At 41.8% G+C, this 26,589-nt stretch overlaps 4 protein-coding genes across 10 annotated transcripts in view; 2 read left to right on the top strand and 2 right to left on the bottom strand.

Moving 5' to 3' along the window:
• Nucleotides 1–7,344: 7,344 nt before the first annotated feature.
• Nucleotides 7,345–12,405, top strand: lysmd3 (LysM, putative peptidoglycan-binding, domain containing 3). Of its 2 annotated transcripts, none has more exons than XM_029511023.1 (3): nucleotides 7,345–7,456; nucleotides 9,195–9,471; nucleotides 10,508–12,404. In XM_029511023.1, exons 2-3 carry the CDS (start codon nucleotides 9,205–9,207, stop codon nucleotides 11,210–11,212), a joined length of 972 nt encoding a protein of 323 aa, XP_029366883.1. In that variant the 5' UTR covers nucleotides 7,345–7,456; nucleotides 9,195–9,204; the 3' UTR covers nucleotides 11,213–12,404. The 2 variants fall into 2 exon arrangements, with proteins under 2 accessions (XP_029366883.1, XP_029366884.1); XM_029511024.1 differs by having other exon boundaries at nucleotides 7,353–7,456; nucleotides 9,160–9,471; nucleotides 10,508–12,405.
• polr3g (polymerase (RNA) III (DNA directed) polypeptide G) lies at nucleotides 11,661–16,704 on the bottom strand. Of its 2 annotated transcripts, none has more exons than XM_029511026.1 (8): nucleotides 16,470–16,704; nucleotides 15,506–15,637; nucleotides 14,294–14,423; nucleotides 13,175–13,240; nucleotides 13,028–13,087; nucleotides 12,883–12,947; nucleotides 12,549–12,674; nucleotides 11,661–12,450 (listed from the first exon to the last, which is right to left on the bottom strand). In XM_029511026.1, exons 2-8 carry the CDS (start codon nucleotides 15,614–15,616, stop codon nucleotides 12,361–12,363), a joined length of 648 nt encoding a protein of 215 aa, XP_029366886.1. In that variant the 5' UTR covers nucleotides 15,617–15,637; nucleotides 16,470–16,704; the 3' UTR covers nucleotides 11,661–12,360. The 2 variants fall into 2 exon arrangements, with proteins under 2 accessions (XP_029366886.1, XP_029366887.1); XM_029511027.1 differs by lacking the exon at nucleotides 16,470–16,704 and adding an exon at nucleotides 15,753–15,948.
• Nucleotides 16,194–19,219, top strand: mblac2 (metallo-beta-lactamase domain containing 2). Its single transcript, XM_029511025.1, has 3 exons — nucleotides 16,194–16,751; nucleotides 17,893–18,107; nucleotides 18,484–19,219. Exons 1-3 carry the CDS (start codon nucleotides 16,310–16,312, stop codon nucleotides 18,655–18,657), a joined length of 831 nt encoding a protein of 276 aa, XP_029366885.1. The 5' UTR covers nucleotides 16,194–16,309; the 3' UTR covers nucleotides 18,658–19,219.
• A 438-nt stretch (nucleotides 19,220–19,657) lies between these two features.
• The window catches only part of rtkna (rhotekin a), a 51,683-nt gene continuing 44,751 nt past the window's right edge, over nucleotides 19,658–26,589 (bottom strand). For 2 of the 5 annotated variants that reach the window (XM_029511605.1, XM_029511607.1), the window contains exons 4-11: nucleotides 26,420–26,537; nucleotides 26,095–26,319; nucleotides 25,827–25,921; nucleotides 25,198–25,304; nucleotides 24,877–25,008; nucleotides 23,696–23,861; nucleotides 23,443–23,547; nucleotides 19,658–22,181 (exon numbers count right to left, since the gene is read on the bottom strand). In XM_029511605.1, the coding sequence (XP_029367465.1) occupies nucleotides 21,466–22,181; nucleotides 23,443–23,547; nucleotides 23,696–23,861; nucleotides 24,877–25,008; nucleotides 25,198–25,304; nucleotides 25,827–25,921; nucleotides 26,095–26,319; nucleotides 26,420–26,537 (1,664 nt within the window). In that variant the 3' untranslated portion in view covers nucleotides 19,658–21,465. Of the gene's footprint in view, nucleotides 22,182–22,244; nucleotides 22,837–23,442; nucleotides 23,548–23,695; nucleotides 23,862–24,876; nucleotides 25,009–25,197; nucleotides 25,305–25,826; nucleotides 25,922–26,094; nucleotides 26,320–26,419; nucleotides 26,538–26,589 lie in introns of those variants that run through there. The other 3 variants (XM_029511608.1, XM_029511606.1, XM_029511609.1) reach the window with 3 other exon arrangements.

Raw genomic sequence — 26,589 nt, 5'->3', positions numbered from 1 at the left:
CATACAACTGTATGAACTGTATATATATCGAATGCAAGAGATCACTGCTCAGCCAATTCTATAGGGTTGCAAACACATTGGAAAATGGAAGTGCCTTGTGGTTGAATGGCCGGGTCAGACTACATCTGCAAGAATGCCTGATCTGAGCCAGCAGAGGCAGAGTCTAAATATCATGCATGAAAATTATTAAAGTCACTGATAATTTGGAAATTAATAAAATAAAACCTAACAATTTTCCTATTATGTCATGAAATGCAAATAGACATATTGCTTTTCTTTTCATAGACTGGCTGCTCTATTAGTTCAGATTATAAGTCTGTGGCCCAAAAACACAGTGCCTCCTTTACTCTGTTTATTGGATTTGTTTTTGGGTTTGAGCTGTGCTCCATGCTAAGCAATGCCATCAGCCGAATGTGAGTCGGGCCCTACCCCAGAAACCACCCACCGTCCGTTCTCAGCCCTACGCAGCCATGGCTGCCATACCCGGTCAACTCACATAAGCCCATAATTGCACTTCACATTTAGTCTCTCCCTCTGGTATTTTTAGATCAGTGAATGTTCTCGCTATACAGAAAAGTTGGGGACAAGAAATTAAGAAACTTAATAAGCAAGTGGAGCTAAAACATACATCATTATATATGACAAAAACTCTCTGCGTTACTCACTTGGCTTATTTTGGAGAGCTTAACCCCAAAAAACAGATTTCTGTTTATTTTGGGGGGGAAAAACCGAAAACCTACCATTAGTCCAACAAGAAGTTGGATTTTTGGGAAATGAGGGTGGCAGTGTCCTGACTGGCGGGCGTATTATGCCATTCCACATAGGGGGAACTAAAAAACACTTGAATGAATACTCTCTAAAGAAAAAAATGCATGAGGTCAGCCACCTATTCCACCTATTGTCAGACGATACTTTTCAAACCAGGCAATTCTCCTTCAGGGGCAAGAGGCTGCCAATCAAGTGTGCATTTTACTGTGAAAAAAGAAACAGAGGGAGAGGTATTGTTCACGCGGCTGTGGTCGGCTGCCCTTAAGTTGAGCCAATAGCATCTCGCATCCCTAACTAAAAACAAGAGTTTTTTCTTTTTCTTGGGAAAGAAGGGATATAGAAAAAGAAGTTCCAATTGAGTAGGAACCAGTGCATGAACAATTTAAAGCATCTTCCACTTTGAGCAATGGCTGACTGATTAGTTTGTATGACACACAGAGATGGAGGCAGACAGAAAAGCACTTTCAGGGGATTAAGCAAGGTTGTGCTCTCTACTGCCTTGTAGACCAAAGAGCCAAATTAGAAAGGGTATTACTTCATTGCATGTAACTGGTTGGGGCTGGATGAAATGCTAATTGCATTTCAAAAGAGTTCCCAAAACAGAGAGACAGCCGAGAGCGGGGGTGTATTTTCATTGGAGACGAAGTGGGACTTAACGATTCACTGACCAGCACACAATTTTAAGGAGTAGGCTTTTGTTCACTCATGCTCCTTTTTGTGTTTTGTGTGCATTTCTAACATTGCCACAGTTGTCTATTCTTTTCTTTCTCCCACTTTTTGGCATGCCAGCTCCCTCTCCAACAGAATCCAAACCATCCTATTCAGGCTCTCCTTTTCTCTCAGCTCTACTCTATCACTCCTAAACAAGGATGCGCATGGCACACACATCTTTGGTACAGTAGGTGTGAGAGAGCCCTTCTTTAAGGTCTTTGCAATGCTGGAAAACTAAGGGCCAGATGGCAGCATTGGGAAAATAGCAAATCCCTGAACAAGTGTTGTCAATAGACCCTCATTTTTATAGAGGAAAAATATTTAAAACATGCTGCACATCAAGCTGGTCATAATATTGGGCACCAACGGGTGTGAGCACATTGTTAGTGTTCATGTCACACATATATTAGCAAGCTAATCAAACTCATATCCTGTATCAAATGTATTGTTGACATTTGCAGGGTGAGATAATCTCTTGAGATGCCTTTTCTCAAAAAGACACAGACTTGTCAATGTATAATGACAAGCATCAAGAGAAAGTGGAGGAATACACCTTTTAAATATACAATAAACACACTATGGTCGGATCTACCCCCGCCCCACACCACCTCCTTGAGAAATTCAACCATGACCGACCACACAATACACAAGCAATACACAAAGAAAATCATGAATGGAAAAAAGGTGGGCCGGTTTAAAGTATGGAGCAGATTGGGGGGATTACTGCATCACCAGGTTTATGTTATAAATACATCCCATGACACTTATTTTTCTCTCCCGCTCTTTCTCTCTAACACCCATACAAAGATCCTAGTGAGAGTAATGAGAGTACTAACAGAGAATGGGTATACAGATTGATAGCCACAATGTCCCTCGAAGTTGGCCCACTCAACCTATCTAAATTAAGACAGGAAGTTCAAGGCAACGTGGGATGTGTTCCACGTGGCTCTCTCTAAAACATCCAAGCCCCATGCTAAAATGCAAGGATTTATGGCCAGACAGGAGAGCCCATATGGGTATGTGTTTATTTAAAGAATGGTTTAAAGAATTGGTTAAATACAAACAAAGAGTGTGTTCATTTATCAAATTAAGCTGTGGAGCAAATTTATGGGAGTTTATGGGGATAATAAGCCATTGATCTATAAAGAAAAAAAAGAATACATGCTTTCAACAGTCCTTGAAACATAATTTAATTTGCATATAGTCTAGCCAAACTAATATGAAACAGCCTTCCTGAGGGCTCTTATGCTTTTCTTTATGTTTTCATATCTGAGAAGAGGATGTTGCTTTGTGTGCCTCCTGCAGATTTTCCAGGCAGATTGCAAGTGACATGCTTAAATGTAGCAGTATTTAAATCCAATAACAATAGAAGATAGTGGAAATATAAAAGAGCTATTAGAAATAAAATTAAGATGTTACTATTTTATGCATTGTTTCACCTGATTGTATTCCACTATTGTTGAACTTAGCAGCCACACTGGGAGAGTACAGCTGGCTGGAAAGCCTCTAAGGTTCTGACCTATCTGAGGCCTCTGGCTTTTCTAACATCACCAGGGGCCAGAGTTCAAGTTTAAGACGCCAATGTAGATACTAAGCAGTTCTACATGAGTGTGTCTGTGTGTGTGTGTGTGTGTGTGTGTGTGTGTGTGTGTGTGCGCGTGTGTGCGCGTGTGTGTGTCCATATGCGATTATGAGAGTTGACAGCAAGGTCATGGCCAAGAGTTCACTGCAGTAACCGTACAAGAATCCTCTCACCGGGAACAATATGCGGTTGGTCAGACCAACTACGGAGACCTCAAGATTGTTGGCCACTGCTGTTGGCCCACCACTTTCCTGTCCCTTGCTCCAAGGACAACAACTACTAAAACATGATACTGTCTCTTGTGCGTAAGCATGAACTGTCAAATGATTTTTGAAAGCAAAGTATTGAAATCCAAGAAAACATTATGAGACTTGTTGAATTTGTCTACTCACTAAGTAACTACCTTCACTCTGGCACCCTCAGAAATCATATGTCACGTTTAAACAACAGGATTGTGCACATTCACTACAGTAATTGCTGTATTAAAAGTCTATTTGGCTTTGGAGACTAAGTGAATCTTCATTATAAATTACAGCGTACGTTAAACACAAATTCTTCTTTCTGGGTATACATTGTTTTTTAATCTCATGTTTGTCATTTGTCCGCCTGTTTATTTTCTTCTTTTACCCTATAGCTAACTCTTCAATGTCGCCTCATGAAGTTGAGAGCCTTAATTATGCTGTCTGCCCACAGCAGTGCCTTTTTTCCCCACATTGGCTAAATATGACATAATCAAGAAGCAATGCACTGAAAGTAAACCAAACACTGAATGAGCTGGCTTTAAACTAACTTCTGTTTTAATCTCTAAAGCTCTGTAAATTCATTTAATAGAAATATCCAGCTAATCAAATATATATATAATATATAACTCCAAAAAGCACTAAAAAGCAATAACTATTTGGGCATATTTGGGTTTTGTGTCTCATTCAACCTCATCCTCATTTTTGACACCTATGATATAATAGTACGTCTTAAAAACATGAAAGAAATACCCTCTGCTTCTCAGATGTGCCCGCACTAATGCATAGCAAACAATGTGCTGGCTGAAAAAAATGTCTTAGGAATTTGGACTGAATCTAACACCAGTAGCTGATTAACTCAAATTAGCCTTTAGACAGTCCTGTCAACTCTCAATATCATGCAAAAGAAGCAAATTTGTGGTGTATATGCCAACTCCTGCGCAACAATGGATTATAAATTGCTCTACCCCATGGGTCTCCGGATCACATGGGAATTGGAGAGAGAAGTGGGAAAGTAGGCACAAGATGTTATCCTCTCAGGATGTGGAAATGAAAACCAGACCATAACTAATAAGAGGTGTATCGTGGCCAGGTCTGCTGGTTTTCTCTTCGCACATCATGAAAACTGCTAATTTAGAAAACTCTCTGAAGAGAACATGACTACAAAATGTTGTGTTTAAGTTACTTGTAAAAATGTCCTTTGTAAAGAGGATATAGTGAGGTGTAGTGCGCATTTGTCAAAACAAGCAAATTAGGTTTGTTTCAATATAACTACTTCAGATATGTCTGGTGGGGGAGCTCTCAAAAAGAATCAAGAGTATCTGGATCAAAAAGAGGGATCAAGCTATGCAAAGTTCTAACCATTCCCCTCTGATAAAGACATCCTGCTTATAGCCCTTGCCCCCAACAGTGATCCTGAGCGCACAGCAGTAAGCACAGCCTGTTGCAGGGTGGTGAAGTGTGTGGAGAGCTATGCCTTCGGCTGCTATTTCCCCACACATGGAGAATGAGAATTCTATCATCCCAGGCAAACATCAATCTCATCCTGTCTGCACTGTGCAACACTTCAGCACCTTTCATCAATGAACAAGCTCTGTTTATGGCACTGTCCCCTTTTGTGGTGTGCAGCCATTAGGGGGGGGCTAGACAGAAGGGGAGAGAGGCAGGCAGTAAAACAGTTTCCGCCCAGTGAATCACATTCAGACCCTCACACACAGGCGACTGGGGGCTGACCCCTGCCAAGCAATGACATAAACAATGACAAACAAAGGCCCCGGCTTTTGAGCAAGAGAAGCTCTCAGAGTATCCAAAAACAGAAAGGACAGCGGTGACATTGGGGTGTGTAATGATAGAAACAGAGATTGGAGGTGTGAGGAAATTAAATGAATGTTTCGTGGAAAGTGTTGATGCTTCTTTGCAAACAAAGAGGAAGGACTGTTCATCTAAAACTGATTTACCATTTAAACAAAGATAGATTTCATAAATGGGGAAGGCTGGCTCTGTGGAAGAGCAGGTGTAAGTGCTGAATGCACACAGAAGCAGCTCCCTCCCTTCCTCCCCAGTGAGAAAAGGGATTTTACTCTGCTGAGGCACCACTGAGGAGGCAACAAAAGAGATTTGCAAGGGACGCACCGAGATGACATCATGTCAAATCAATTACAGATAAAGTGGACGTATTCAGTTATTCAAGGAGTGAAAAACCCCACCCCAGCAACTGGTGTAAATTATGGAGCTTGGACATCTGCGTAAAATACGCAAAGAAGCACAATGGGGTTACAGGCAGCGCTCGTTTATTTAACAGTATCAGCACATGTGCGCAACTCCAAGTGTGCCAAGATTACTTATGGCCGGAGTAAGCCTATAGATTAGTCAACGGAGCCTTTATGAGAGGGTCTCCAGCTCACCATGTGTGGCAGTTCCCCCTGAATTGTTGTTGCATTTCAGTGTGAAAGAGAAAACCCACACAAAGAGCAGTAATCACACTGGAGATCCTGAATGTAACCATGGAAGCGTTTGTCTCCGATCTCAATGGGCTACCATTCATTTACTGATTGCGCTGAATCAATATTTAGGCTTTGCAATTTTATTAGCTGCTCCGAAGGGGATTTTTTGGCACAGCGCAAAAAGAAATTAGCAGTGGCCAACCTCTTTTAATCGTTTTCTTATAGTGTTATACAATATGTCTGCTTGAGCTGTCTGGCATAATTGATGAGGAGTATCGCTACTCATTTGTTTCCTTTATTCTCAGGACTATTAATCTAACACTGACAAACGCTCCTGGAATAACCATTCATTACTGACTCAGGTGCTGAAAAAAATCTAAAATGTTTGAAATGTCCAGGAGACAGCATGCCCATGTGTCACAAAGCGATATGATCGCATCCCCTAGTCCACCTATGAATTTGATCCACTATAAAGTTTAGCTGGTCGGCACTCATCGTCACTATTCGGCCCCTCACAATGACAGACAGAACCATGTTGGAAAAGACCGTAAAACAAAATGTTAATTTACCTGACACCTTGCCTGGGCTCTCTGTCCAAGAAAAATTGCTACAATTTCTTGATTGTTGAGGATAACATGGATAAATGTGTTCAGTCAGCTCCTCCTCTTCTCAAGCATCATTTTGTAGGTGACTCTGGGAAAGAGAAAAAAAAACCCTGCAGAAATCTTGTTATTCCCTCCTGATGAACAAACGTGGGATGAAACGCGTCAGTCATCTAACTGTGAGTGAAGCCGGCAGTAAGGTTCTCCGGTTCTCCTCCGGACTCTGTCCCGTCTTCACACACAGCCCCGGGCTCCTGCAGCCATGTGAGGGGCCACCGCTACTGTACACACGGCTCACTGTCCCGGCAGAAACGATTAGTTCTGTTCGCAGCCGCTACCCGACTCCGGCTCGTCTCCCGGTCGATACCTAATGAGACAAGATGTTTTAATCCCATTTGTCTCTGGAGGGTGAGCCGTGTGGTGGCGGACAGCTCCACCCTGTGAGCCGAGCAGGCAAGCTGTCCCTGTCTCAACCGGCCCCGGAAACTTCTCACGTTTACGCCAAAGCAATTAGGAATTTTGTAAATAGTCCAGATACACAGTTTTTTTTTTTGTAGGAAATGCCGCTTGCCATTCATCAAACAGTCGAAAATGCTGTTCTAGCCTAAAATATCTGTAGTAGATTTTTACATTATCGTAAAAGTGCCAAGCTACTTGTATAACTTAAAGAGTTTATATCTGTCCTATATATTCAAAATGAATTCGCTGTATTTAGTTAGCTTAGTTACTGCGGTTTCCCCATGGATGCATACACGCTTGCTAGCTTTTTGTTGTTGTTGTTTTTTAGAAACTAGCTAGTGCGGGCATCAATGCTGAAGTCTAATTATAAAAGTTACCCGAGAGTAATTTCTATCCAAAATTTAATTAGTGTCACATTTTACCCCTAAAAAGTCATCGTTCTATCAGACATTAACTTGACCTTTAGCGCCATCTTGAGATTCAAAGTGAGGGGTTTGAAGTCGTCAGTGGGTACGTCATGACGTAGGTATTCTGTTGACGTGGCGTGAATGGTGGCAGCAACAAACCAAGTACAAGGGGAGAGCGAAGATAATCCTCTGGTGGGATGGATACTACTCATGGCTACTGACTGATCGGTCGTCATCCCTTCAGGTAAAGGCGGTTGTTGGCTACTCCCTCCTTACACAATATTCATCACCTGCGACCTCCCGTCGACAGGACAGTCCAAACAGCTGAGCAGCCTCACAACTGAGGTGGACGCTAGTTAGCATAGGCTAGGCTAACCTGTGCTAATTAGCCGAACTGTTGACGTGCGATATGAATTATACCTGTCAGCAGAAAGACCCGTTTTAAAACATCTTTTTGGTGGGTTACAGAGTGCTGCTGCTGATATTATTGTGTAATTTGGAGTGAACGGCGACACCACCTTGATATTTTTGGATTAGTAAAACTATCAGTTATAAATTGAATTGTGCTAATAGCTAATTAGTTTCCTAAATAGGCGCTAACCTGCGCTTTTAGCCAGGTTGAATCTAACTCCATTAAAAGCTTAACTAGTGTTTGACATCCCTGCGTCACATTGTGTGGTAAAGGCGTGCTTATGGTGAGCACCTTGGATTGCTAATTGAGCTAACATCACTGTTGGTCAAGAATGATTTATTTGTTTTAATATAAACCCCTATACTGAAATCTGCCTTTCTTATCACAGCAGGTGTAACACACCTGCTGTGAAGGGATAGCCAGGTAATGCCCTCTGATACGATGTTCCCGAGGCCATGACAGATAAGGGAACTGAATCGTTGTGTAATCAGAGGACCTTGGCATCTAGTGAACTGTTAAATGTGGCTTGTGGACTCTTTCAGCACTGCGTGTGACGTTATGTGATGGGTTTGCCAAATGTGAACAAACAGGTAGTTAGGTGAAGTGAACTTACTACTGCTCATCACCTTGCAATTGCATGTTACTGTGGAGGAAATACTTTTTGGTTTTGTTTTTTTTGTCTGCATTTTTTCTTATAGTTTACCAGCACAAGGTGTGTCAACTTTTTTATGAGATTGCTGCATTTTTTGCCATGCAGCTGTGCGTTTCATTATTTCAGTGCATGTCTGTGACAGTCACTGGCCCTCCCTGGTTGTTTGGTCTTTGAGTGAAATTACCTTTGTGAGGCAGGGAGGGCAGGAATGGTTGACTTTGTGTCACACTGGTTATCTTCTTTTCAGTCCCTTTGTACCTGTAGTATGATTTGTAAGTGGCGCCCGTCGATCCATCCATCGTCTACCACTTTTTCCATTTCTGGGTCGCGGGGTGCTGGAGCCAATCCCAACCAACGTTCCGGGCGAGGGGTGGGGTACACCCTGGACAGGTCGCCAGTCCATCACAGGGCCAACACACAAAGACAGAGACCTATGAACAATTTAGAGTCACCTAACCTAACATGCATGTCTTTGGACGATAGGGGGAATCCCACACAGGAACGTGGAGAATATACAAACTCCACACTGAACTCCGCAACCTTCTTATTGTTGGGTGATGGCACTAACCACTATACTGCTGTCCTGTTCTTTTAAAGTGGTGTTTCTTTTAAAAAGATATCCATATAAGCTTTGTTCTGCAGTGTTAAAACTGGTGAGAACAATGACTTTGTGGTCACCTGCATGTGTGATATCATCTTTAATGGCCCGACTGGCACATAGCAACTACTTGGGTTTGTTTAGGTGTCTTGCATGACTGCACCATATTTTACGGGATCGTGTTTTTATTTGTACACTTTGATTTGAGTTGACCTTGTCCTGACTCACTGAGGCATCTTAGTATTTCAAACAAAATTTTGTTTAACCTTTTCCTTGCTGATTCAGGATTTGGCACTCTACCTGTGCTTTCCTCAATATAGTGAAGAAAAAATGTCCAGTAGAAGCCAACATTATGGGTTCCAGTCAGCCACCATGGTGCAGCCTGCCAATGGCGGCCATTCCTACGTCTTTGGCAACAATGGCTCAGAAAATGACCTGTCAGAGGAGGATGGCGAGAGTTATGAGCTGCGACCTCGTGGCAGAGAGAGACTGCGGAGGAGCACTTCCAGAGAGCGGATGGACGATATCATCTACCTGAGCAGAGATATCCAAGAGGGTGACACTCTCAACAGTATTGCTCTGCAGTATCATTGCTCAGTACGTATTTACTCAGATCGGTGTGTCCGTATCTTTTGGTTTTGTATTTCCTGCAGAACTGGAAGCAAATAAAATATTGAACGTTAATGCTAACAGCGCCTCCAGGCTGCCAAACTTCATTATTGTTAAAATGGAATTGTATTAAGTTAAAACATGTGATTAGAGCCACATGATTTTAGGTGTTTAGGTCTTTATTTAGACAAATTTTAAAATCAAGTGCAAAACATAAAAGCAGACGTCTGTAAGTCTCATACTACCAAGTTGTGGTATCATAGGCTGCAAAGACATTTGTGCAGAAAATAGTCAGTGCTTGTCTCCCAGAGGTAAAGTGTTTGAAGTCCCTACCCCACCACCTCAAAAACTAATTGCCTTTATTTCTACCTCTAGTTTTTATTTGTTGACAAAAATGTCACTTGCGTTTTTAGTTTTAGTCACCATCACTTAGTTTTTACTGTTTTTTTTTTTTTTTTCTCCTCCATAATTTGTTCATGACGATTTTGACTAGAACATTTTCATGATGATAGTAGCACTGCTTTGGGATGCAGAGTGGTGTTTATTCTTACGTAATTGAATTTCTACCTCATTTATTAATCACAGAAAACATATGCTGTGCAAGACTAAGTAATTCATGTCCAAAGTAATCTTGAGTACTTTCTTATTGTGTAAAATTATTTCCCTCTTGTTCAAAGAAATGAAAGTTTACAACATGCATGTTTTCACGTACATGAAAACATTCTTGGCTGTCAAATGGAAACACATTAAAATGAATCACACATATGGTATATATCATATACATCATATAATTACCTGTTTTATCAGATTTGTTCTGTGATGTTAGATTACTGTTAGAAGGTTGAGTATAATTGGCAAGTTATTATAGGTATTGTTTTACACGCCATATTAAAAGAGCACCAATTTCATTAAGTGGGGAACTCCATAATCCAGAATATTCATAGTAGATTTACCATTGTTTTCTGTCTTTTGTGTCAAGAATTGGAAAAAAAAAAAAATCCTGTTTTTTCTGTATGTTCCCTAGGTGGCTGAAATTAAACGCGTCAACAACCTCTTGACAGAGCAGGACTTTTTTGCCCTGCGTTCGGTTAAAATTCCTGTAAGACGCTTCAGTGTCCTTACTGAGACTCACAGCACTGGACCTCTTAAATCTGCCTCCCCCTTGGGTGCCAGGCGCTTGCCTCCAATCTCACCAGTTACCTCCCGTCCTTCTGAGTCCTCCACAGACTCTTCTTCTTCTTCTACTGACAGTGTTGAAGGATTCCTCCTCGAGAAAGACAAGGACATCGAGCGGCTTGTGAAATGCACAGGTCCGTCTCGGAGCAGCCTGAATGAGGTTGTATCCTCCTTAACGTTGCAGCAGCAGCAGCCACTGCTAGCAGAAGGAGAGTATAAACCAGTACAGCGGAAGGACCCTTATTATGGAGCAGATTGGGGTATGCGATGGTGGACAGCAGTGGCCATCATGCTGGTTGTTGGTATAGTGACACCTGTTTTTTATCTGCTGTACTATGAAGTGCTTGTGAAAGCTGACGTCAGCCATCATGGCATTCCTACAAAAGCTCATACTGAACTTCATGACATTCATTTTAATCTTCCTGTTGGAGAACACAACTATGCAGGGGTTGCACCTGGACATAATGGTGGAAGTGAGGTTAATGGGAAACCGCAGGGACACGGTCTGGACAAAGCAGGAGATGGTCAAGACGAAAGGCATGAAAAAACATAGCAAGGGTTTGTTGTGCCAACTTGATTCAATAAAACCAAGGGGACATTCCCTTTTTTGAAATAATTTTTATTGATGTACATCAATGCAATCTGACTGACTTGGACAGCCACTGTATATTGGCAACGGCCATTTTTAAAGGGTTGAGAGATTGTGTGCCCACAATTATTTCTCGCATCTAGTTATTTCCATCTATATGCTTTTCAACAAGAGCATTAATGTGCCACTCATCTCTTCTAGATGTGTCTATATTGACAAATATTAGAATAGTATGAACTTCTATGAATTGATGAGCATGTTCTACTGTTAATGTAATTAGCCCCAAGAGTCCTCAGACCTGATGTTTTCTTCAGTAAACTCAACACAAATATTCAGAGTTCCAAAACAACTAAAACATTTATTTAGTGGCCATAGTTTAAGATAATCTGTAATTCTGTGGAAGTAGTCTGAGAGAATGCACACTTTTAGGAGTTAGTTACTTGGTTCTAAGTGTATTTTTTTTTTTTTTTTGTCATGCTAGGAACTTTTCAGTGCTCTTTGTTTGAAAATTATGAATGCTGCCAATGTGTTTAATACATAATTTATTCCACCACCATTTCCTTACAATATCAGTATTGAGTGATACATTTAAATTATGTTTCTGAGATAACATGAGAGGTTCCTGGATTTTCCTTGATTTGAGTTTGAAGAAAACTGCTTTTTTTTTCCTTTTCCATTCAAAACCTCTGAAAGAGCATGGTGAGAGAGTTGGGAAATGCACAATACTCCCACAATGACACTCATACAGTACTTTAAATTAGGTGAGATTTTAGACTTTGTTATATAGCCCTTTTATTTTCACTCTATACTTGATATTTAATGACAAAACATTTTGTGTCGTTGACAGTATGTGCCTTTCAACCTGTGGAAATGTGCCACAGGCTGGGAAATAAATACATCTATTTTGAATAAATTATTGCCTGTGTACACATAGTTTTTCTTATTTACATGAGTCACTAAAGAAAGCTTTCCTCTGAATAGTGTCCCAGCAAAACTATCAACCTGTACATTATTTCCAGTTTATCTACAATATTTATACAGTATAAATTATGTAATTGTTTGCTTCAATAATGTATGCTCACTTGAGTTTTGCATGGTTGAGTCATGCTGTCTCAATATGTTGCTTCCCCATCCATATTGTCATCACTGCCTGCAGCAAAGTCTTCGCCATTGTCAAAATAGCTCTCTATGTAGTCATTTTCCTACAGTGAAACAAATGGAACAAATCAGATAAAGTCAAATTCAATGAGTCTTCCATATAAGATTTGGCAAAGTTTCAAGTTATCTTTATGAATCTAACCTCTTCAATATCCTCTTCATCGTATTCTTCTTCTTCAACATCCTCCTCTTCATCTGCATTCCCTTTTTTCTTTTCAGCCTCATCATCAGATTTTTCAGGGTTCCCGTCATCTTTCTTTGACAGTTCCTTAAATATTGATTTTAGATTTTATTTATGTAAGAAATCCGCTAACTCAGAGAGACGTGCTTAGCTCCTGGTAAATACATATACATCCCAAGCACTTAAATACTACATTAACTTAATGCAGTCATAAAAAGGTACTTGATAAATCACACCAGGACAAATTAAACATGTAATGCTTAGTAGTTGAACAAACAAGTAAATAGAAGCTTACATCCAATTTATTGAGCATATCCTCTGTTTCTTTGCGTGACAGCTTCACCGTTTTCCTCTTTGTGCCTGTCGGATTTAAGTATTTTGTTTTTATCCTTATGGTTATAACTAAAATCTCATTAGGTGTATAATGGCTTTTTATATACCTGGTTTAGCATGAGGTTTTTTCTTTTGTGGCATCAATTCTTTTGGGAAAAGGTTCCAATCTGGAAATATCAAGAAAAATATTTATTTTAAATCTTGCACATTTTCTCCGTTTGCTCTTATCACATTACAGTGTGTTCTTCATGTACCTGGAATCCATTGCTCATCCTCCATCTGGCTGTACTTCAGGTATTTCTCCGTGTATCTCTCCACTTCTGTTTCACGTAAACAGAACAAATTTCCAGTTCACACTTGCATCACATTTGATGGTCTAGCACGGCGGTCCCTGCCCCCGGGCCGCAGAGAAAGAATAAATAACTTAAACACCTTATATTTGTTTTTCTGGTGTATCTTTGTTTAAACGTTACCATAGTGACCAGCGAGTGTTAGGGGATAGAGAGGATGCTTCTCATGTTGTTGGCGCGGTATTACAAGGATGCTCCTAATAAACTTGCATACGAGTACACAGTGGATTCACATTTATTATTATATTTAGAAAATACCACCGTTCTTATGCTGGTTAGGGTTATCAATTTATTTTGTTGTGTTTTTCCGTCACACCTTAAAGGCTGGTCCATGAAAATATTGTCTGACATTAAACCAGTCTGTGGCACAAAAAAGGTTGGGGACCGCTGGTCCAACAGAATCCTGAGGATAAACACCAGCAAGAGTGTTACTCTTGATTCTTAGTTGCAGTGATAAATCATATTTGATTATGTTTCAACCATTGTTGTATTAGTCCACAGCAAAACAAGTTATCATGACAGTGATCTGAGTGTAATTTTTGCCAGATTCAGATTTTTTCAGTGCTAGATATGTTGAAAATTATAAATGCTGCATCTGTGTTTAATACCAACCTAATTTATTTCACAACTATTTAGCATTTGTTACTCATATCAGTGCTGTACGTTCACAGTCATTAAAATTACAAAAAGCACATTGTTGTGTACGCCTGGCACATCTGAGTGATGCAAGAAATTTATCAAAATCTGCTACTTATTACCTATATATTTACCATACATTTGACCAAGGAAACTTAGAAAGACCTGTAAGGACAGACCACAAATAATATATTAAAAACCTGCCAGACAACAGCTGTAGCCCAATATTTCTTCCATAAATCAGTGTCTATCTCCTGTTCCAGATATGACCCTAATTAAATGTTTCAGCTCCTGAGTGCTGTATTATCTCTCCTCATAGTGGGCAGTTGTCTTGCCATAGCACTTTTGTTAGACGTCAGGTTTCTAATGCACTACTCTCCCTCTTACCTGATTTGTTGGACTCAAACTTGATGTTGTGTGGCAACCGTTGCATTGCTCCCCTCATTTCCTGCTTCAAGGCCAACATGTAGTCCTCATCTTCGCCAGCTTTCAGTGGAACTGGTTTGAAGTCTGTATTCTGGAGGTTGATAGATAGTGGAGGGGGAAAAAATAGTGATTAAGTGCAGCAGTTACCTTTTATGTTATCCTAGCTTTATTTTCCTTCCATCAGTGAGCAGATGTGAAAGCATGCTTTGTTTGCAGTAAAATGGTGTCCTGCAGTGGCACAGAATTCTATTAAAATGACCATAAACCTAACCTAAATAAAATGATAGAGACAACTAAAATTGCAGACAGTTTACAAAACCCAGTGAGCAATGTTCCCTCCAAAGCATCCTGTCTGTGCTTTCAGTTTTCAGAAGTTTCAGAAGTTTTCAGATTAAATACAAAGCCAGTCCTGACAAAAATATTACTACATTACACTACACTACATTAAAAAATGAAAAAGAAGAGAGAGAATGCAGCGCCAGGAATAATTATTCTTTATAATAAATGCATAATATGTTTTCCAAACAATGTCATGAGCCAGTAACAGTTTTAAAAATGTCCTGTGTGTACTTTAAACAATTGAATATTGGCTGCCTTGGTGTGACATCTGTGCTGAGATTGTATCTGACCACCGAGACCTGTGCTGACCATTATGCATCACAAATGCAGAATGCATTTCAGTAACTTAAAATGTTTTAGTGGTTTTGCAATAAGAATGACAGATTCAATAAATAGTTTGAGGGAACTGAACATTTTGTTCAGAGAGAGGAATTCAGAGTTTCAACAATTCTCAGAAACTGTACAGAAAACTTGTTTGGGAATTCACACCACATGCTGTTTGGGTGATGTGCCTTTTGCCCCCTGGCCCCGTTTGCTTCATGGTGCAGAAAACAGCAGAAAACATCCCTGACCAACTATTGTGTGTGTGTGTGTGTGTGTGTGTGTGTGTTATAGCAGAGGATGCTCTCAACATGACCATGCTCTTTTATCTGACTTTATCCACGCGTATACATTTACACATATTTCTTAGCTTTCCACAAACAACCGTTCCCACTTTGGGAAGGATTCACAGTTGTGTATAATGTGTTGTGTAGTACATGGGAAATGCCATGATGTGTGTGTGTGTGTGTGTAAGAGAGACAGTGAGGAAGAAAGTGTGTGCTCGGTACTTACTGGAAACAGCGGGCTGGGCCCCACCCTGGCTTCTGGCATGCTGCCCCTGCCGATGCCCAGAGCCTCGATGTTGAAAGTGAAGGCAGCCACTCCGCGACCCTTGCCCGCCATGGCCGCCGGCCTGCTCTGCACCTACAGCACACAGCCCACATGTCACCGTCAAACACGTGCTGACACACAACTCACTCAAGTGTCCCTGCTGGGCTGCCGTTGGTCGGAAAGACAGCAGTACAGCTGGAATACTCACTAAGGGGCTGTTAGTGAATTGCTCCTAATGCGGAGACGTAAAATCCTAAAAGTCTGGGTACTTCAGGGCTGTTCAATGGCATTAAGCCTTTCACTGAGTCTCTATATGTTTCACTTTAGGAGTTCACTCATGAACACAAGGCCGCCCGAGTTTATCTGTGGCTCCAAATGTAAAATTAACTACCAGGACGACCAGATTTTCAGTTTCAGCAGATGAATATTTGTTCTACTTCGCCAACAGCGTCGTGGGACGATGAGCTTCACTCCAGTGCTCAGCAGCGCGTGGAAATGTGGCTTTAAATCACCCCGCCCCGCGTGTGACGTCAGATGAACGTGACATCTATTGCATCCAATATCGGCGCGCCTCAACCTGTCGTCATTGGCCCGTTCGGCCAATGACCGCGCTCAGCTCCTCCAAGGGTGTGTCGGCGGCCACCATCGCGTTAAGCTCAATGAAAACATAGCTGCAGCTACAAGGCTAGTCGCAGCTCTCCACGGCCGGATCGCCTGACAGCACAACACCCGCACCGGTCTACCTCGAACAGTGCGTGAAGTGGGATGTCTGCAGCGGACTGGTACGCTCACAAATCGCTCGGAGACGGACTCTTCTGGATCCAGGAGCGATTCTACCAGTCGGAGAACCGGGCCAACATCTGGCTGCTCCGCGGCTCGCACCAGGACGTGGTCATAGACACGGGTCTGGGCTTGAGGAGCTTACCTGACTACATCGACGCCAAGGGGCTGCTGGGCGAAGACCCGCAGAGGAAGAACCCGCTGCTGGCCATCGCCACGCACGCCCACTTCGACCACTCGGGCGGTCTGCATCAGTTCCAACAGGTGGGCGTCCACAGCGCCGAGGTCGATGCCCTGGCCAACGGAGACAACTTTGAGACGGTCACCTGGCTCAGCGACAGGGAGATCGCCGAGGCTCCCAGCCCGGGATGGAGGGCGAGGCACTACAAAGTCAAGGCTGTGCAGCCGACACACATCCTGCAGGAGGGTAGGTGGGAGGGGCCGCTCTTGCAGATATGACACATACATGGTAGTTTAATGGGTCTGTGATCAAACCCCGGGTCATGAGTTGTAAATCTATAAATGCATCAGCCTGCTGATGAGCATCATGGTCGATACCATTAGATGGCATTTACTGGCTGCACTTGTACTACAGCTATAGTTTGCACACTAAGCTCTATACAGAAGGCTTTTACCCCCACAGGAGAAATTCAGTGAATGAATTTGGCAGAACCCCAAAAAATATTAGCGCCCCCCCCAAAAAAAAACCAAAACAAAACAAAAAACACACGCACACAGATTGTAATGTGTGGTGTTCCTGAGAAGAGGGATATGAGGGCAGTGCTAACAAAATGTATCACCAGTTTAATTTGCACAAAGCTTGTGCTGTCTTTGTTTAGACTGTGTTTAAATACCAGGTGAGGGCAGTGCCTCTACAGGTGTAAATGACTAATCACATAGCATGACATGGACTTGGTAAAAAGGGCAGAGGCAGGTTTCTGTAAAAGGCTGGCCACACCAAGCAAACTACTTGTGAATGTGGTTTGTATTTATTTATTTTTTGTCAGCTATTTGCTTATCCATCAGCCATCTTTACTTTCAAAGCAGTTCTATTAGCTATCTAGCTTGTCAATGGCCAAATCAATCACTAATACCTAATGCTCTGCAACTGTATCTCTTCCATCTTAATTGTTGCATAGCCTCAACTGCAAGGGATGGTACATTGTTGAATTGTGGACCCAAAGTTTACCTGTTGGCGTCTTTAGTATTCTGGTAGTGTTTAATTTCTGGACTGTAGGTGAACATACTTGTTCTGCTGTGTCAGAGCCACTACTGCAATGCAGTTAAAATATCTCATTCCTTGATCTGTCAGTTTCACTCTTTTGCTTCACTCTGCAACTCCATATTCACCCTGAACCAAATCAATAATTTTGCTGACCATCCATAACTCTACATATTGTGGTGTTATGAGTGAGTTGATATGTGGAAAACAAAAACTGAACTCTGGCTCAATTCCAACCAGCAAAACCATGAAGAAGATAAGGCCTGTTGTAACTCTGGGATCATAGCACAAGCTATGCGGTGGTTTTTATGTGAGCATATGATAACAACATCTGTGTCCTCCCTAGGCGATGTCATCAACCTGGGTGACAGGCAGCTGACGGTGCTGCACATGCCCGGTCACTCTCGGGGGAGCATCTGCCTCCACGACCATGACAATAAGTTGCTCTTCAGTGGAGATGTCGTGTATGATGGTTCCATGATTGACTGGCTGCCCTACAGCCGTGTCAGTGACTACGTCAGCAGCTGTGAGCGTCTGGTCGGGCTGGTTGACAGCGAACAGGTAATGGTGAAAACGCACAAGAGGTGATCTAAGTGTTTCAGCTGACATTTCGACCTTGTTTGGTTCTATTGGCTAAAAATGTCATGGTCCTATTTAAAGTTTTTGACCCAACATTTCTGCAACATTTTACTTCCTGAGGTGACTTTCATTCACTACCCTCAGTGACAACGGTTAATGATTTCTGTGTTTTTCCAGGAAATATATGTTACAAAGGGCAAATATGATTTATAAAAAAAATGTCCTTGTCAATTTTAAGATTTATGAGCCGTGCACCATCCTTAAAACAGAGAGAGGCCAAGTGTACTGATGAATAGAGATTTGTGATTAACTAGTAAAAGTATGATATAGAGTAACAATTGGCATGTCCATTGAACAGGTTGACCAAGTCCTCCCAGGACACTACAACACCTTTGGTGCAAAGCGGCTCCATCGGATTGCGTCCACATATATCAGCAGAGCTGAAACGTGCCCTGCAAAGTTCTCCACATTTGCCTGGAGTACTCTGGCCGGCGTGGTTCTGCGGGCGTCCAACCCACGTAGTGCCTGTTAATGAGAGGGGCCCATGGAGCTGGAGGAAGCACAAGTGTGCAAAGAAAAATGATGATATTTGGAGGACTTGAAAGACGATGTGGAGAAGAGACACGCTTCATTTATATTTAACAATTACGTTATTCAACAGAATTCATATAATTGCCAAACTTTATGTAAAATGTCCCTATGGGGTTACATAAGTCATTAATTAGCATCATATGAAGCATATAATACAAAGAATTTATGAGTGTGAGTCTATTATATACTGACAATTATGTATGTGTTGGTCTGAATATCATTAGATATTATTGTATGGTTTTTATACTTAAAGCAGATGTGAATTTACAATAGCACAACTATGGTACAACTGCTCTACAAACGGAAAGCAGGGAGCTTTGGGTTTTCCTGACACATTTGAAACATAGTCAATATGGCCATAGTATTCCTCTATGCATATTATGATGCTCAGCGAAAGACTCAATGTCAACTACCTCCTATGTTTGTAAGAGTACTTTGTACTACTGACTAATCTACGGCTTTGCTATCGAAACACTGAAAATAAAGCCTCTGGTCTACCTGCATTCCTTGGTGCTTGTACAACAGACTGCTGTCTATATGGAATTCTATCTCTGGGCATTCATGGAACAGATAAGCTCCTGGGATTTGTTGCTGGAGGGAGATGATGAAGGAGAAGCAGACGAAAAATGGTTAGAATATGATCCATCACATGCTCAGAGTGTAAAGGATGTTAAGTAAATGTCTGATGGATCTAATGGAAACGACATCCGACTGCCAGGAAGGCTGTTCTGGGGAGATAGAAAAGAGAAGATTTCATTGATCTGATTTTTTTTAGTGTACTGTGCCAAAGTCAGAGTCACAATAAGAAATTATAAAAAAAGATGTTAGAAATGGCGAAATGTGCATCAAGCAATGCCAAATTATGTATAATAATCATAACATTATAGTTCAAGTGGCAAAAAAAAAATACATATAGGATAGAACAATGAGTTGATAAAACATTTATTATAATTAATGTAATTTAAACACAAGGTTTCCACATTTCTCATTTTATGTTCACCTTCTAGGACGGCGTACATGCAGAACATAAATCCTGCTAACAATAGAAACTCTTGCAAGGTTATAACATTCAATGTTATCTATTAACAGTTAAAGATCTGCACATCATCTGTTAACAATATGATAATTAGGTATCAATATAGCTGCATTTATAACAAAATCAATGATGTAACAAAAGACAAAGGAGGTTTATTTGTTAACTTATAAAAATTAATTTACAGTAACAAATGCTGTTTTTCAAGCATTTGACAGTTTTAAATCTTAGTAAAAATTCTTGCCGGAGCTCTGAGCCAAGAGAGCGAAACTGTTACCAAAGTCCACAGTAAACATCAGAGACAGAAGAACAGGTTTTACTGCACCGACACAGACACTGACTCTGTAACAAGACTTCATTCTGTTTTGTTGTGATAAGAAAAAACACTGTGAATGTCTAAATGGCAACAGCTTACATAAAAAAAATGGTGGCAGTGTAAACAAACTATTTAAATTATGTTCTGACTATCACAACGCAATTTGTTTTATGTGAGTATTAAGTTTCATAGATAGTTTTCTAACATACAGCCACCATAAAATCGTTTCTAAGAGTTGTTGCGGTGTTGCATAATAATAGTTAAGTGGACGTTTCACATTTAATTGGATTTTTCATAAGCAGGAATCACTATTAAATGAAGTCCTACAAAACTGCCACAAGGCAGTGTAGCAGAATTCTAAGTATGGCTTGGCTTTTCAATAACATTTTAAATAGCTTTGGTTAATTTCTGTTTATTCTAAGGTTTGTTCATGTAAGTTAGGCTCTTTCACTCAGTTCAGACTACAACCTGTCAATAGTGTGCAGATAAATGTATAATAAAGACCACAATTTTTACCCTAAAAGGATCACAGTAATAACCAGTACAGTAAATATGAGCACTTGCATTAAGTTAAGCTTTCACCAGATTCATTGTTGAAAGTAGTAGTTCACCATTTTAACTGTAATTTGAATCATGCCAAAAAAAATGGTGCATAGTAATTTTAGGAGAACCACAAAGACCATGTGTTGTGTGTGAATGATTAGAAAAGTAGACTGAAGTAGATATCACAGTACAGGCAACAAATATCAACCTTCTTTCTGCACTCAACAGTTTACATTCGAAAACCCATGAGTGATTCATACATTAATGTTCATCTTGCATGTTCATCTTTCAACAGCTGGCTTTCATAACAAAACCACTGCAAATCTTTGTTCATCAAATACAGATCAGAATCATCCAGTCAAAACACTGAGAGCGCATTAAAAGAGATGACCTTGAGACAATGTTTGAGTGGCCAAAATGGCTGGTGCAGTGGACAAAACAAAAACCATTTCCAGTTTCAGAATTAGATTCCAAAGAGAGTCTGCTGTCTTTATCAGACCAAGTCCTTAGCTCTTAGCATCGCTTAGAATTAAACCTTAATTTCTCAAGCAAGCAGAGTACCTCCCAATTTATTTTGGACTGTCCTAAAAGCTATAACAATCCAACAAAGTGCAGAGTCGCCTGCAGTGATTGTCACCTGTCTTTTTGTTAGAAGACATTCCAGTTTGCCCCAGGGGGGGTCTGTGATCCACTCCCCCACCAGGATACAGGCTAAAGCAGCTCATCCCCCTCGAAGCCTTGCATATGGCTTAGCGGATAGCCTGCAGTGGGTTCACATGCATTAAGCCAGTCAAACCATGGTTTAATGAGCACTGTTGCTTTTAGGTCAGCATAAAATGTCTGCCAGGAAAACAAGCTCACACCTGACTCTGGAGCCAGTTGCGAGGATCAAGTTTGGCCCTGAGGTTCCTGAGACTCCGTCGAGCCGGGGAGGGCCTCGAGAAGGGGACTCCATCAGATGACTCAGGGCTGTGGCTGCCTTCACTGTTGCTGGAGCTGTTGCTGGAGGTGGAGCTGGAGCAGGAGAGAGTTGTCTGTGTGCTGTGCTGTGATTGAGGCGAACGAGAGGAAACAGGGATTGGGCCGAGCAGCGAGGAGGAAGAAGGCGGACAGGGGCACTGGTAGGTCCCTCCTCCTCCATACCCCCTCCCTCGAAGAGTGCTGAGCTTTGCATCCAGCGAGAGAGTGCGAGGCCTCAGGCGGGAGGGGGAAGACGACAGGAGAGAGAAGTTTGAAGAAGGCTCTGGCCAACCGTGGTGCTGAGAACAGGGACTGGTGCTGCAGTGGCTGTCGCTGTCTGAAGTCAGACTTGCATCTGAGGACAGCAGGCCAGGCTGCGGACAGCGATGAGGGCTCACAGGGCTCCGGTGCAGTCGGTGATGGGTGCAGGGGCTGTGGGCAGACAGACGAGAAGCACAGGGACGAGGGCGGCCAGCGCTTTTGGGGTTGTTCTCCTCAAACACAGACATCCACGTGGGAGAGGTGCCCAGCTGGCTGCGGAGCTCCAACTCCTGCAACCTCCGGGCCAGGATGTCTGACACAGTGGTGCTGAGGTCATCAGATGACTCAATAACTGCAGGTGAAGTGCAGCACAAAACATCATTTTCCTGCTGTGGAGTTAAGAATGAGGCTGACTTTTCTTTTTTTTATTCTGACAAATTTTAACTGTAGCTTCTGGGTTAAATCTTTAATTAGTATCTCTCCAACAACTAATGGGGTTCTTACCATTTGCACAAGGGCTGTGGTAATCTTGCCCTACCATTTAAATGTTGTCTCTTCATCTTTTTTCAAGGAGCCAGTGATAAGGATAGTTTTAATACAAAAACTGGGAATACTTTGAAGCCATAAAATTGCATTTTCAAATATACACTTAAATTCATTGCGCGAAAAGAGGATTTAGAGGGCTGGATTTTAAACTCCTAGCATATAGGAGACATATAACTTAAAGACTTGTTTATTTAATGGTTCAATTCATGATAAGAGAAAGTCCCGTCTTATCTTTTTTTCACTTGTCAATTCATAACTATCATTTAGATGCAGCTGAATATAATATAATAATTTACATGGAACCCTAATCCTGTTACTTCACCTGTCGTTGTAATAGGATGAGAGCAGAGCACGAATCTCAGCAGACACAGCGTTATCCTGCAGCAGAAGACCCTCACAAGAGGGTGTGGCAAGAGGGGCTGCCAGGGGAGTTAGGAAAACCGAGAGGGAAGATGGTGAGAGAGAATGGGGTTGATTGGGTAGGAGTTGTGCAAACAGGTGGATTCAGTTTTTTATGTTTTCATGTTTGCGACAGAAATTGATTGAAAGGGTTGATGTGTGTGTGTGTGTGTGTGTGTGTGTGTGTGTGTGTGTGTGTGATTGAGTGGGGAAAAAAAAAATAATTCAAGGATAAACAGAATTCGCCCATTAAAAATGAATGGTGAAAGTTGATGATATATGTGGTGTTGATCGTAAGTGATGTATGAGGACACAGGGAAATAATGAATAGGGACGAATGAGACAAAGCCAAGAAATGATGGATTGAGGACGGACAAGGGAAATTGAAAAGGATAAAGAGGAACAGAAAAACAGAAGACAGAGAGTAAGTCAGCGTGTCAGAGATAGGACTAATTCTAGCTACAGTACAGTGAAGTGAAGCAGAGTGTGAGTTTGAGATATTGGAAAGGAAATTTTAATTGTTACAGCATCTCTCGTGCACAAGGACCCAAGGAATTAAAGCTACACACAGTCACATGCAGTGCAGACAGTGCTTTCTTTCCCTGCCTTCTTTTAATTGTCCTTCATAGTTTCAAGTTTGACTACGTTTAATCAGCAGGAGGGCTTACCCATTTCGTGGTAGAGAGAGCCCTGTTTTGGCATGACAGGAGCCGGTTTCCGTGGTGATGGTAGTTCAATTTTCATTAAGTCATCACAGCATTGTTTCCACTGGCCTGTATGTTGGACACAAAAAGTCGCCATCAACAAACTAATTGGTAGATAGATATTAATATTTTACACCTTTGAAGCAGCTGGCGATGGTAACTATGTGAGAGGCTCTAAACATAATCATGCACTATCTGTGTTAAAGCAAACACGCACTCATATCATAGAAATGTTGCCAAAAGGCCTCCATCCACCGATGTGTGTCCTCGCGGCTGTCTGTGGTCAAAGTGTGTGTGACCTCCTCCCCTCCATACTGGTTGCTGATACATATATTCTGAACTTTACTTTGAGGGTCTTTCTCTGAAGCACGTATTCTAGTCTCCTGAAACACAGCAACAACAAAGAATTCAATCATCTGCCACAAAATGAGTGCAATCAGGAAATAATTGGCTATACTTTAACATGAAAAAAAAAGTGCTGCAACAAGTTGTCATATTATAGCAATTGTAATTGGAAGCCCTCACTAAATATAAACCCTTACCAATAAAGCCAGTGATTAACGCCCTTCCAGGCCATTTCCCTTAAGCAATTATCCAACAAAAGGTACAGACATCGAAATTCCCAACACTTCATTCTACTGCAGATGTGTCTAAGCCTTTTTGGGACCACTAGATGGCAGTGGTGATCCATCCCTCCATCATCTTACACTGTGCTCCATCCTCCTCCTGCTCCACCTCTCTCAGGAGAGCCAGACAGCTGACTAACAAGGAGCATAGACCTGATGTGATCTAACTCACTTGGCTTTGGGCCAGCTGTGTGCTCAGGGCGAGAGGATTCAAAAGACTCAGTGAGTCACAATGGAAAGAATGAGAAGCACCACAGGCATCAACGCTGAGAGAGGAAATAAGACGACTGATGACCTGACTGACTGACCGTTCTTCACTTTGGTGTCTGAAAAAAGTAGAGGGATGGAGAGTAATGTAATTCCTGATTAGATGGTTCAGATTTTCTGTTTTATTGTTTGTTTGCTTTATCGATTTGAAAATATTAAACATTTAATTTTAAGATCCAGGTATATCTCCTCTTTTTTTGATTCAACAGCAGAACTACAGATTCTTATTTGGGTAGCTGACAGTTAAGTGCCCCAAGAGTCCTGCTCAAGGGCATCTTAGTTATTGAAAGAAAATCCCATTACTTGTTTACTTTTCTGGCATAGAACTGACCAGCTGGCTTAAGATTCAAGATGGCAGAAATCCACAAGCCTTAGCAACTATGCTGTTGATACCTTAGGTGTTACCAAACACAACAGTATGTTTCTATAAGACTGGATGAGTGTCTGGAGAGTTCTTACTACATCCCAAATCATTTGTGTTTTTCCATGCAATTCCTCTCCTGACCTTATTGACTGCAATTGTGAAAGCTGGTTCAATGTTGGCCTCCAAATCTTCTTGCTGATGGTAACAGAAAAGGCTTGATCCTTTCAGGACAGCGTACACTTTTGTCCAACTCTGAGGGTCACCTCCACACTGCTGCAGGACAAAAAGATCGATTATGTGTGCAGTAAGAGAAAGGGAAAGAAACACAAAGACAGATGGTATCAAAAGGAGGTAGGTGGAGGGGGAGAAAAGGACAAAAAAAAAAAGCCAGTACAAAGGCTAAAGGCTACTGAAGAAACCCGAGTTCTCCCATCAGTGCAGCACACACACCTGCCAACTCACCTTAACTTTGAGGCATCCACTCATCATCTGTTGGGTCATACATTGAGGTTGAGCTGCGAGGCGGCAACACATACTGCCGTAAAGTGGAAGCCAGTATGAACATTCTTCTGCGAGGAGGGAAACACAGATGGGAAAAAATAAACACCATCAATAAATTAAAATATTCCCTCATAATAATCAAAATTCATACCTGAACAGGGACACACAAATAGACACAGACTTCATCCACATGTCACATGGTCCCCCACCCCATTTTAAACAAAAACAAGGCACAGGGGTGTAAAAGACTGGCAGCTGCAGGGAGAGTCATGAAGTGTGCTAATGAAATTTTACAGCAGGCTGAAGGGCCAATGAATAAAACACTAGGGGCCTGTCTGTCGGAGGGTCTGGGCCCTTGTTAGCCCACATCATTACAGCGTTACACAACAGTCACCTCACAAGCACAGTCTTTATTACTATGACCTTGACAATGGCTGTCCGTCAGAGAAAATGGAGACAGAAAGAGAAGATAAGGAGGTAAAGGACTATCTGCATTAGAAATAACATAAAAAAACCCTGACAGATGGCTGATTTGGCTGAGAAAGAAAAATGGTGAATGGTGAGACAGATTGGTGGAGGTTGCCACTCACCGTTGCCTGAGATGGTGAGGTCATGTGTGCGAAAGCTGTCCTGGACGTGTGACAGTGACAGGGTGGTATGAGCTAAGAGATGGTACTTTGGGCCTCTGTCAAAACACAAGTGAGGGGAGAGAAATTGATTTGGTGTTCAAGTATGCATGCCTACAGTGAAAAACGGTCTAAATAAATATGCCCACATGTGTTCTGAGAGATAGTGAGATACATACTTCCCCCCTCTATTCAATCTAACCGGTAAAAAATGAAAGTTAAATAAACTTACGGTACAGAGGGTACTGGCAGCAGGAGAGGAGCTGCCCCTCCATTGCTGACAGGACTGCATGGTCCAGGCTCCATGGCTGCCCGGAGCTTTTTCCCAGCTGATCGGCCCAGAGAGGAGCTCAGTTTACTGGCTAGCTTTCTCGGCGTGCTCCCTGCTGAGTAATCATCCTCCGAACAGCAGCTGTACAGCTCAACACGGAGCTCAAAACCTGGGCCAGCTTCACCACTGCGAGAAGGTTCACACAAGACAAGTGTTACTATATCAGTGTCATTCCGCTTGTAGGTGAATCTTTTTGGGTGGTCTTACAGGACAACAGATGACTTACAAAACAATGGTGTTGTCAAAGCAAATATCAGTGAGTGTCCGGTCCACAATCACCATGTCTGTGTCGAAGATCTCTCCACCCAGCTGCAGCAGGCAGAAGACTGCACACCTGTGAAGCTCTATGACAGGACAACATGAAATTGCAGAAGGGAAGAGAGACAAAAAAAAAAA

The sequence above is a fragment of the Echeneis naucrates genome, chromosome 9, assembly GCF_900963305.1.
Source record: "Echeneis naucrates chromosome 9, fEcheNa1.1, whole genome shotgun sequence".
In the NCBI taxonomy this organism is placed as follows: Eukaryota; Metazoa; Chordata; class Actinopteri; order Carangiformes; family Echeneidae; genus Echeneis; species Echeneis naucrates.
This window is presented reverse-complemented; position numbering and strand designations above follow the sequence as displayed.